General features: G+C 37.8%; 1 protein-coding gene across 1 annotated transcript in view; it reads left to right on the forward strand.

The window, feature by feature from the left end:
• Positions 1 to 11,008, forward strand: part of Slc5a8 (solute carrier family 5 member 8) — a 41,779-nt gene that overhangs the window by 28,424 nt on the left and 2,347 nt on the right. Inside the window, exons 11-13 of the mRNA XM_031349319.1 lie at positions 2,732 to 2,818; positions 3,729 to 3,934; positions 7,885 to 7,988. Coding sequence (XP_031205179.1) covers positions 2,732 to 2,818; positions 3,729 to 3,934; positions 7,885 to 7,988 — 397 coding nt within the window. The remainder of the gene's footprint in view (positions 1 to 2,731; positions 2,819 to 3,728; positions 3,935 to 7,884; positions 7,989 to 11,008) is intronic.

Raw genomic sequence — 11,008 nt, forward strand, 5'->3', positions numbered from 1 at the left:
TTGTGAGCCACCATGTGATTGCTGGGATCTGAACTCAGGACCTTCGGAAGAGCAGTCAGTGCTCTTACTTGCTGAACCATCTCGCCAGCCCCTTGAGAGAGATTCTTATGACCAATTTTCCAGTGACACTGACATCTACCTGCTATCAGTCTTGTAAGAGGGCAGCCAGAATGAGCTACCTACTTGCGATGATGTATGAGGTGTGTCCTTTATGAACCAGGGGAGAAGGGTTTTGGTTTATTTTTGAGGGAGCTGGTTAACTAACATTCAACATCCCCAAACATGCAAAGTGATTTCTGCTTATACCATAGTAGAGGTAGCTTCCTTATTTCTACGCCTTGGTGACAGCTTGTTTTCTACTCCTATGGCACTGCCCAGCAGGGAGGAGCCTTGGCACAGGTACTAATATACAGTCTCAGCTTCTCATTGAACTTTGCTGGTATGGGTGTGTGAAAGTGTTTTCCTTGTCATCTACAGTATGGCTTGTGACTCCAATTGTGACTGGGTTCTCTTTCTTCATCAACTCTGGACCATATGGTAAAGCCATCCTAACTTCAAGCCTCTCCTTTCCCCCAATTCTGCAGTATCACTATGTAAGGTGTTTTCTAACAGAGCCTTTTTGAGGCATCTTCCTTTTGTCTATAATTCTGGCTCCCAGATCATGTGGTTGTGACTGATGTCATGGCCATGTGATATCTTTTCACACCTCACAGTGAAGTCTATCTCACATCCCATGACTACTGAGAACAAAATCCCTGTCACATCCTGAGCCCACATCCTTCTTACTTGCAAGTTCTCTTTCACAGTGTCTACTCATTCTTTATTCCACAGTGTAGGCATCTGAAAAAATTCATTTGTATGAAGGATCCAGTACACATCCTAATACTTCCTTGATATACTGTCTGATTCATTCATTCTGTTCTGTTTGTCTTCTTGGCGGACAAGTCACCATGTCCCTGTTCTTTCATGGTCTTAATTATTCTTTTCACATTCAAATTGACCTATAAAACTGTACATATTTATGGGGCATAATATGTTTGAGTATATGTCTGTATTTCACTATGTTCAAATGTGGTTAAGTATATGTCTCTTCAAATGTTTATGATTTTGTAATGACAAAAACATCCAAAATCTCTCATTGTAGCTTTGTTGAGATATGCAGCCCATTATCACTTTCCATCTTCACAGTCATGAGCATCATCCCATAATGATAATTATAAAATTATAGTTCAGTACCCATGGAACAACTGTTCGCTTTTAGCCCAGTCTTTTAAACTGGACATTAGATTACCGAGGTTATTAGGTTACTAAGAGCATATGTATCTTTGAACATTATTTGCATTACCTCATGATTCATATTTGGAACTGTTTTTCAGTCTCATGGCTTTTGAATCTCTGTATCAAAGAAAAGTTCAGTCACCCAAAATAGACTTTCAATCTTTCTCTACACCGTTGGATCAATTATTTTAAATCTAGTTCTTTTCAATCTAACTACACCCATATCAGAACAGATCAGATCAGATCAGAATTGCCCATGGATTTTATCATTATATGTGGCCATTTTGCAGCTATCCACCATCTTGTTTGAGGAAATATTTAGAGACCACCAAAGCATAAAAGTGTTGTGGTGTATCAGAAAAAGTCTGAGAATAGGTGTCTTCATTTATGCATTCATAGTGGTGTCCCAATGGTTTCATGACTCTTTATCTTCTTTGCATTGCTATGCTTTTTTTGGTGTATGTGAGTGTGTGTGTGTGTGTGTGTGTGTGTGTGTGTGTGTGTGTATGTGTGTGTACATGGGCTGAAGAGGGGACCTCACACATACATGAGCTTAAACCAGAAACCAACATTGGGTGTCTTCCTCAATTGCTCCCTACCTTGTATTTTGAGACAGGATTTTTCACTGAACCTGGAATTTATTAATTCAGATAGATGAGTTGACCATCAACTTTATGAATCCTCCTCTCTCTATCTCCTTAACACTGGGATTAAAGGCATGAACTGCCACGTCTAGCTTTTGTGACTATGTTTAGGTGCATGTAAAGCAAGCATTTTAGAGACTGAGCCATCTTTCCAGCCCCCTTTGTTGTCATTAAAATTGTTTTTAAGTTTTGTATATGTGGGTATCTTGGCAAATGTGTGCATTTGAGTGTAGGTACCTGTGGAGGGTATGAGAGGGGATCCCATTTCTTAGACCTGGGGTTAGAGGCAGTTGTGAGCTACCTAATATGGGTGCTGGGAACTGAATTCAGGTCCTCCACAAGAAAGATATGCACTCTTAGCCACTGAGCCATCTCTCCAGCCCTTTGTTGCCTATTTGAGGGTACCCCAAAGGACAGACAAGCCAAGTGTGGTGGTGCACACCTTTAATCTCAGCCCTTGGGAGGTAGCAGCAGTAGGATTCCTATGAGTTCAAAATCAGCCTTCTCTGTATAGTGAGTTCCAGGACAACCAGGACTACATAGTGAGATTGAGCCTATCTCAAAACAAACAAACAAACAAACAAACCCAACCAAACAAGAAAACCAAAAAAAAACAGAAGCCACTTGAGATAGAGAAGCAGGTATTTCCAGGTGTTAATGATCTCCAATGACAAGGCTATCATCAATAAAATTTTGTGATTTTTTTTTTTCTGAAGGAGACTGAATACTTTAATACTGACCCTGCTGAATTGCTTGAATCATTGTTTGGGTTTGAGATTTCTAACTGTAGACTTTCTGTTATTTTGTAGGCAGCACTCAGCATATTTGGCATGGTTGGTGGACCACTTATGGGCTTGTTTTCTTTGGGCATCTTGGTTCCCTTCGCCAACTCTGTTGTAAGTATAGCTAGTTGATATATCTAAAGGTTACCTTTCCAAGTACATCTTCCTTTTCCACACTAAAGCCATGATTACTTTGAGATCTGTCATTAGTGACTTGTCTTGGTGATTTAAATAGCTCATTTTGACTTTTATAGAGTATACAGTGAAGAACTATGTATCAAGATCTGGCATGGAGTAAGCTAATGGAGAGCCATGTAGTGTAATTTAAATACAGTGTAAATAGGCCAACATCTTTTGCACATTTAAGTTTGTTCTCCTTTTAAAATTGAATATCTAGGCTTTAAGGAAGGAGATCAACAGGCTCTGATGGTTTTAAAGACTATGTGTAGTCAGAATACAGCAAAGAGAAAGAATTACATCTTAATGACCATGACCACAAAGTCTGGTGCTTCAAGATGTAGCTCCTGTACATCTTTCTAGCCCTGAGCAGGTGGAGGTGAGTATAATTGGGAGTATTATTTGGAAAGAAGTGATATTTCTATTATTATACCTAAACATTTGCGTGTGTGTGTGTGTGTGTGTGTGTGTGTGTGTGTGTAAATACAAAATTGTGTCTGGGATAAATGAAATCCAAACAATTTCTCTGAAAGTCAATAGGAAGTTCATTTCCATTATAGGATGAAGTTCAGGAAAGACCTAGAATGTACAGAAGTGAATGTCAGGCATTTGTAGCATAACTATTGGTTAGAGAGAGGGAATGAAGTTAATGGGTCTCCAAGACTGTGAGCAGAGACACTAGGGATATATTATAATGTTGACAAGAGGCAGAGCTACTGTAAGGCAGGAAAGTCAAATAGAGAGCTTGCCAATTTGGCTTGATCATGTTGATGATCCTGACTTTCTCACGCTAAATCTACCTCAAAGAGAAGGATGTGTTTCTTCTAAAAGTTCTTTTGTTTTCCAGGGAGCACTCATTGGTTTGTTGGCTGGATTTGCTGTTTCTTTATGGGTAGGAATTGGAGCCCAGCTTTATCCTCCACTTCCTGAGAGAACCTTACCATTGCCCCTTGAAACCTATGGTTGTAACAGCACACACAATGGGTCAGACTGGGTGTCAACCACAGAAATGCCGTTTTCTACTAGTGCTTTTCAAATACACAATGTGGAAAGGTATGAAGTTTCATGTTATGTCTTTAAAACTTGGGTGACAAATATGGGACTACAATTGGTTTTGTTTTTTCTTTTTTCTTTTGTTTTTAATTTTGCTTATGACACTGCTTTTTCCTAATCCTGAATTGAGTAGATGTTCTGGGCTTGTCGCTGTGCTATTTTATATTATTCCTACAGTATAAGGACAGCAAGCAAAACAGTTAATGTTGTAGTAAGACATTCTGTAGCTACATAGACAGGGTCTCAACCTGTCTGGATTGAGTTTTAATTCTTTAATTTCTTAATAGTTGATGAGTATATCTTGGTAATTCAGTTTTAATTCTTTTATGGTTAATGAAGTTGACCACCCTTTAATGTTTATTGGACATTCAGATATCTATCTACTTTTGCCACCTGCCTCTTTAGGATTGTTCCATTTTTCAACAGACTCTCTCTTTTCCTCTTCCTTCCTTCCTCCCTTTCTTTCTTTCTTTCTTTCTTTCTTTCTTTCTTTCCCACTTTCTCTTTCTTCCTTCCTTTTCTTTCTTTCTCTCTTTTTTACTTTCTTTCTTTCTTTCTTTTCTTTCTTTCTTTCTTTCTTTCTTTTTCCCTTTCTTTCTTTCTTTTCTTTCTTTTCTTTCTTTCTCTTTCTTTCTTTCTTTCTTTCTTTCTTGTTTATTTGGAAATTGGTGACTAACACGATATTTTAAAGATTTTTTTTCTCTACCAATGGGTTTTATTTTTTTACTTTTTGCTAATTTTATTGTTTGTAAGAAGTCATGACTTATCTTTCTTATATCATTAGTCCTTTGTAGTCTTATTGAAGAAATCATTGCCTACTTTGAGATCACAGAGATATTTCTCTAATTTCTATCTATCTATCTATCTATCTATCTATCTATCTATCTATCTATCTATCTATCTATCTAGTTTTGGTTTCTCATTGTCCTGGAACTCACTTTGTAGACCTCTTTCCCTCTTTCTCTTTCTTCCTTCTTTTCTTCCTTTCTTTTCTTTCTTTCTCTCTTTTCCTTTCTTTCCTTCCTTCTTTCTTTTCTTTCTTCCTTCCTTTCTTTCTTTTCTTTCTTCCTTCCTTCCTTTCTTTCTTTCTTTTTTGTTTATTTGGGAATTGGTGACTAACACAGTTGGTCTTCAACTCAGAGATCCACCTGTCTCTGCCTCCCGAGTGTTGGGATTCAAGGTGTGTCACCATGTCCAGCTATTCCTGTAATTTTAAAATTGAAATTGTTGTTAACTATATACATTTAAAAAATGTGGGGCTGGTGAGATGGCTAAACAGGGAAGAGCACCGACTGCTCTTTGGAAGGTCATGAGTTTAAATCCTAGCAACCACATGGTGGCTCACAACCACCCATAATGAAGACAGCTACAGTATACTTACATATAATAAATAAATAAATCTTAAAAAAAAAGAAATGTAATCCATTTGGTGCCAAAGTAAACGGTGTGATCAAGATTAATTTTTCTCCATGTAGAATTTCAATAAATCAATTCTACTTCTTGAACATATCCCCCCTCCCATTTTGTCCATCAAGATTTGCTGGCTACTAAACTAATGTAAATCAAATGGCAGTTTCCTGGGGATCTGCTTCTTGATTCACTGTTTTATGCTATGTTTTCTGCCTTTGATCAATACTACACTATCTCAACTTCATGAATTCATCTCAGCATGTTTCCCTTCTTCCTGGGAATTTGGCTTCTGAAATTCTCAGTACTTCCATCTTGCTGGTGCCATAAAGTCATGTTTCTCCACATTGTTCTTAGCAGGGTGGTTGATCCTAATTAAACTGCTTTATTGAAGCTGAAAGCAACATTCCTGAGTGATGTCACATCTTCCCACAGATCTTCTCTGATCATGTATTGCAGTGTAGACCTCCCCTCTCTACCCTGTTCATGTCATATGGCATTACTCCATCTTTTTTTCTTACAGGACTTTCTATCACTTTGTTTTTTTAACTGCTTTTTAGATTTCTCTTTCACTGGATATAAACTTTATGTGGACAGCAGTTTGTTTGTTTGTTTTTTTCCTGCTTCACTTATGGCTGACTTCCATGATAAGAACAATATTGGGACCATAATGAAGAGTTGAATGAGTAAACACAGACACTTAATATTTTGTTATGTCTGTGTGTATCATCAGCTTTGGGTTACAAAGTACCAACTTGATCAAGAAAAATGATTTTGGCTCACTGTTTTAGGGTTTTCAGGCCATGATGGGCCGATACTGGTACTCTTGAGCTTCTGTGGCATAGCAGATCATGGTAACAGCATGTGTTAGAGGGGGTTGTTTCACCTCCTGAAGCTGGGGGTAGGGTAGAGAGAAGGAGGAGGGGCTAGGCATTCCATGTCCCCTTTGAGTGATGCCTGCAATGACCTACCCACTTTTTACTAGGCTTTATCTCCTAAGAGTTTACCATTGCCAATAGTTTGGGAGGAAGACCAAGTCCTCAACACAGGAGCCTTAGGGTCCACTTATTTAAACTACATCAGCTTGCCACCCTAAGGGGCCAGTAAGGCAAGCTGTGTGAGAGAACAGTTTATTTGTGATAAAGTGAAGGAAACCACTCAGAAAAATGGCACAAACCTAGCTATTTAGAATAAGTCCTCTTAAAATGGCATTTGAGGGGTCTGGGTTTAATAGATTACAAAAAGAAAGTAAGAAGGCATTCATGGAAAATTGTTACAGTTGCATTGATCATTGGTCTACAGGGACAGGGATAACACAGGGTATTGATTTTATTCTGCATTGCTTATTTTTACCTTCCAGGAAAGAACTATAAAAAATTAAAAAGGATTTACTGGGGCTATGCCTTACCTTTGTGTTTTCAAGAACTCCACAGAAACCTGCCTATGCCAGGCTGCAGTTCACTAGGTGACTGTGGCCTCATGCTTTATGTTTCTCTTGAGCCAAAGGATTATGGTACTTTAAAGTCCTTTCTCATGTGTATGGTCAAAGTGAAGCCTTATTTATTTATTTATTTATTTATTTATTTAACAATATAGTGAAAATATTTTATTTGATATCAAAGAAGTAATAAAATTCCTTTATGTAGAAACAGAACTATAAAAAACTATACAATTGAATGTCATTAGTGCTTTCTTTTTTTTTTTTTAAAGATTTATTTATTTATTATATGTAAGTACACTGTAGCTGTCTTCAGACGCACCAGATGAGGGCGTCTGATATCATTATGGGTGGTTGTGAGCCACCATGTGGTTGCTGGGATCTGAACTCATGACCTTCCGAAGAACAGTCGGTGCTCTTCCCCACTGAGCCATCTCACCAGCCCAAGTGCTTTCAATATAGAGTAAGATTTAGGAATAGGAATGCTTCATATTTTCTAGCACCTTTCAAACAGAATACAGTTCACAAACATGCATTGATTAAGATAAATGTATAAATTCGCATTTAACAAGACATTTAATATTGAATAAAAAGAACAGCAGAATTACTTGCACTACTTAGATATTTGAGGTTTTAGCTTCTCTACATGGTTTGGGATGCAACAATGTTTGACTAGATGCTTTGGATAGATTTTAGAGAGAGTTGGTGTTATGGTATAAAAATTTTCCTTATTTAGATCAGTTAAAAAAATCTTACATTCTTGTGATGGCTATTTCTGATTATCAACTTGACTACATATAGAATGAACTACAATCCACAAATGGAGGGCACACCTGTGATCCAGATCTTGCATCAATATTCATAAGGGAAATAATTGGTCTGAAGTTCTCTTTCTTTATTGGGTCTTTGTGTGGTTTTAGTATCAGCGTAACTGTGGAAGCCATGTTTTAAATTCCTAATTCAATAGTTCAAGATCAGTGCCATTGATCATGCCATTAAAAATGGTTTAATAATGTATTTTTACTTTCAGGATCATTGATACACACACACATCTTGTTGCCAGGAACATGGTGAATTATTGTAGTTATATTTTTGTATCTTTCAGGACTCCACTGATGGACAATTGGTATTCATTATCATATCTGTACTTCAGCACTATTGGAACATTGACAACATTGCTCGTGGGGATACTTATCAGTTTATCAACAGGTAATTATCTTAATATTTTTCTGTTTATTTCTAGAAACACAAGAGTTTCTTACATGATTTGTAGCTATTTATGGTACTTTACTATGATCCTATTAATGATTTAAATTATTAGTTTTTTTTTTTAATTTTACTTATGGAGTATTTGAGAGCTTAAAATTAAGTCAAAAGACCCATCACTACTACAATCTTGGTTCTGGCATTCAATAGGTACCTGGATCCAGGCCAGGTACATTACCACTCTTATGTGTTGTTATGTGTAAACTGAGGCTGATGAAGGTAGGTGGCTCTAAGATAAAGTTCAGCTTACTTACTTACATGATGACTTGTTAGAAGGGGAGAACAACATCATTGTGCTAGGATTTTCTCATTGCCTAATATGTACTTTTTGTAAATTTCAAAAACATACACACATGTGGAAGATAATAACTATAACATTACTGTGTGAAGATAGTAGAAAGCATTTGAAAATGTTCTTGAAGAGTAACTACAGTTTTAATAATCAGTTGATCACGCACAGAGTGTAACTTGGTACCTGGAATGGTGTTTTTTTTTTTTTTTTTCCTTGAGATTTTTATTTCGTTCCCATTGTGGTCATTCTTTTCAGCTTCCTAGGCTGGGGTTCCCATTAAAAGGTGGGGGAAAAAGAAAAACCCACAAATTAGCAAAGACTAGCTACAGTATATGTCCCTCAATTTCTCATGTACATTTATCCTTCGAGTTTATTTTTTAAATTGAATAATATTTTTATATGTATGAGTGTTTTACCTGCATATATGTAGTTGCACTGCATGTTTACCTGCTGCCCACAGAGGCCAGAAGGAGGTGCCCTATTCCTCCTGACCTGCAGTTCGGAGCTACCACGTGGGTGCTGGGAACCAAATCCAGGTTCTTTGCTATGGCAGTTAGTGATCTGAACTACTGAATCATCTTTCATACCCCTATATTTATTCCTTTAATTAAGTGGATCTGTCTTATATACCACACTCTTGAAAAAGACAGAGAGGAGAAGTTTAGGAAAATTTACATGTCCAAAAAAATGTACTCATGCGTGACTGGTAATTTGAGTATAAGTTCTACGTTAAAACATTTTAATCTCAGCTTTCTCTCTCATGCTGCTGTGGAAGGTCGGTGCTGGGATCCCTGCTGACAATTCCAATGGTACATTTGTCAATGACTGCCTTGCCTTATGACCATTTAACTCTGGAGTCTCAGATCTCTCTATCCTGGGGCATTTCCTTTTAGCCCTCCTTTTGTAATTTCTTGCTATTTTCTGTTTTATCTTTCTGGAAACTTCTATTAGTCACATGTCTGCATCTGGGAATATTCCTTCCATTTTCTTGTCTTTTCTTTCCTACTTTCCATTGTTGTCTCTTAAGTCTAATCCATGATTACTTTCCCCAATTACCGTTCCAATAATTCTCAAAGGAGCTTTTGATCCAGTTTGAGAATGGACTGTGGGGGAGGAGGACAGGGAGAGGTGAGAGATCACAGTGGCTGGAATTGGGGGTTAGTGAACGTGCTGGGTTCCCCAGACTCCCACTCACATGCCTATCCATACCAGCGGAATGTTGCATTATCTTCTTTATCAATTAGCCAGCTATCCCACACTTTGTCCAAACATGCTGTGTTGCTGCTCAGTTTACATTACACAAAGCTAGCAGCAGCCTCTTTATAGAATCTGGTTACATCTATAGATTTTTGGCATCCAGGTAATGCTATGTGCCACCATGTTGCCTTTGTATTGGTAACTGTAATGTTTGAACTCACTTTCCAAAAGGAGTGTGGTTTTCTTAAAAAAAAAAAATAACACAGTAGCCTTATTGTTTAATCTATTTTGAGAGATATAATTTATTTTCACAATTTACCCACTGGTTCATATCTGAAATACACTTATACTATTCCCTTATATTTTTTTCTTTGGCTCTTATCACACACATGCACGAGAGTACACACATACACACACACAGGCTCTCTCTTCCTTTTAAAGAAACTGGGGTATCTGAATGTTCCTGTTGGCAATTCCCTTTCTTTTCCTTAACTTCTTTGGTTTTGCTAACTTTATGCAGTTACATCCAGGAGAGCAGATATATAGTTATAAAAACACATTTCCTTCATTAATTTTACTAATGAGCCATTTCTTCACCATATCAACTGTGAGACTCTTGAAATAGATCTAGAAACATACACTTCTGCTGTTCCTTACTACAAGCTATAAGATATGAGAAATCTATAGGAACCCATGACTGGCATTTCAGCTCCATTTGACTCTGGACTGAGTATGTATTTATGTCCCAGTGAAACAAGAGCAGGTGGTGTGGCAATTCCCAAACATTAGCAGGTATAAAAATCACCTTGGAAGCCAGGCATGGTGGCACATGCCTTTAATCTCAGCACTTGGGAGACAGAGGCAGGCGATCTCAGATCTCAGGTGATCTGAGGTCAAGACCAGCCTGGTCTACAAAGTGAGTTTCAGTACAGCCAGGACTCTGTCACACAGAGAAAACCTGTCTCCGAAAAACACAAACAAAAAACCCAGCCAACCAAAGAAATCTGGCAATCTTTGAAATGTGGCAAAATCAATAGTTCTGCAGCCCCACAGTCCTAAGTCAGTCAAAGCTGCGGTGCAGGATCTTGTGTTTTAAGTGCGTCTCCTCAAAGATGTAGATAGTGATAGTTTGAGGACCATATACTTGGTTCCCCAAAGGATCTTAGTTGGTCCACCAAGACAAAATCAATCAATCAATCAATCAATCAATCAAACACAAAAATGGAAAAGAAAAATGAAAGACAGACAGACAGACAGACAGACAGACAGCAAAGCCAAATAAGAGGGTTCTTTTGTAAAGTAAAACCTTAGAGAGGATTGGTACAAAACATCTGTGAGCATGCAAAGTTCCAGTTGCTTAACTCATAATTTCTCCATGCCTGTAATCATTCATAGAGACCAAAGCCGGGGAAAGTAAGTTCACTGGCAGGGGCAGAGAGGGGGAGGGGCAGAGGGGTAGGGAGGCAGAGGGGCA

Source organism: Mastomys coucha, unplaced genomic scaffold (genome assembly GCF_008632895.1).
Source record: "Mastomys coucha isolate ucsf_1 unplaced genomic scaffold, UCSF_Mcou_1 pScaffold4, whole genome shotgun sequence".
NCBI classification, from domain to species: domain Eukaryota; kingdom Metazoa; phylum Chordata; class Mammalia; order Rodentia; family Muridae; genus Mastomys; species Mastomys coucha.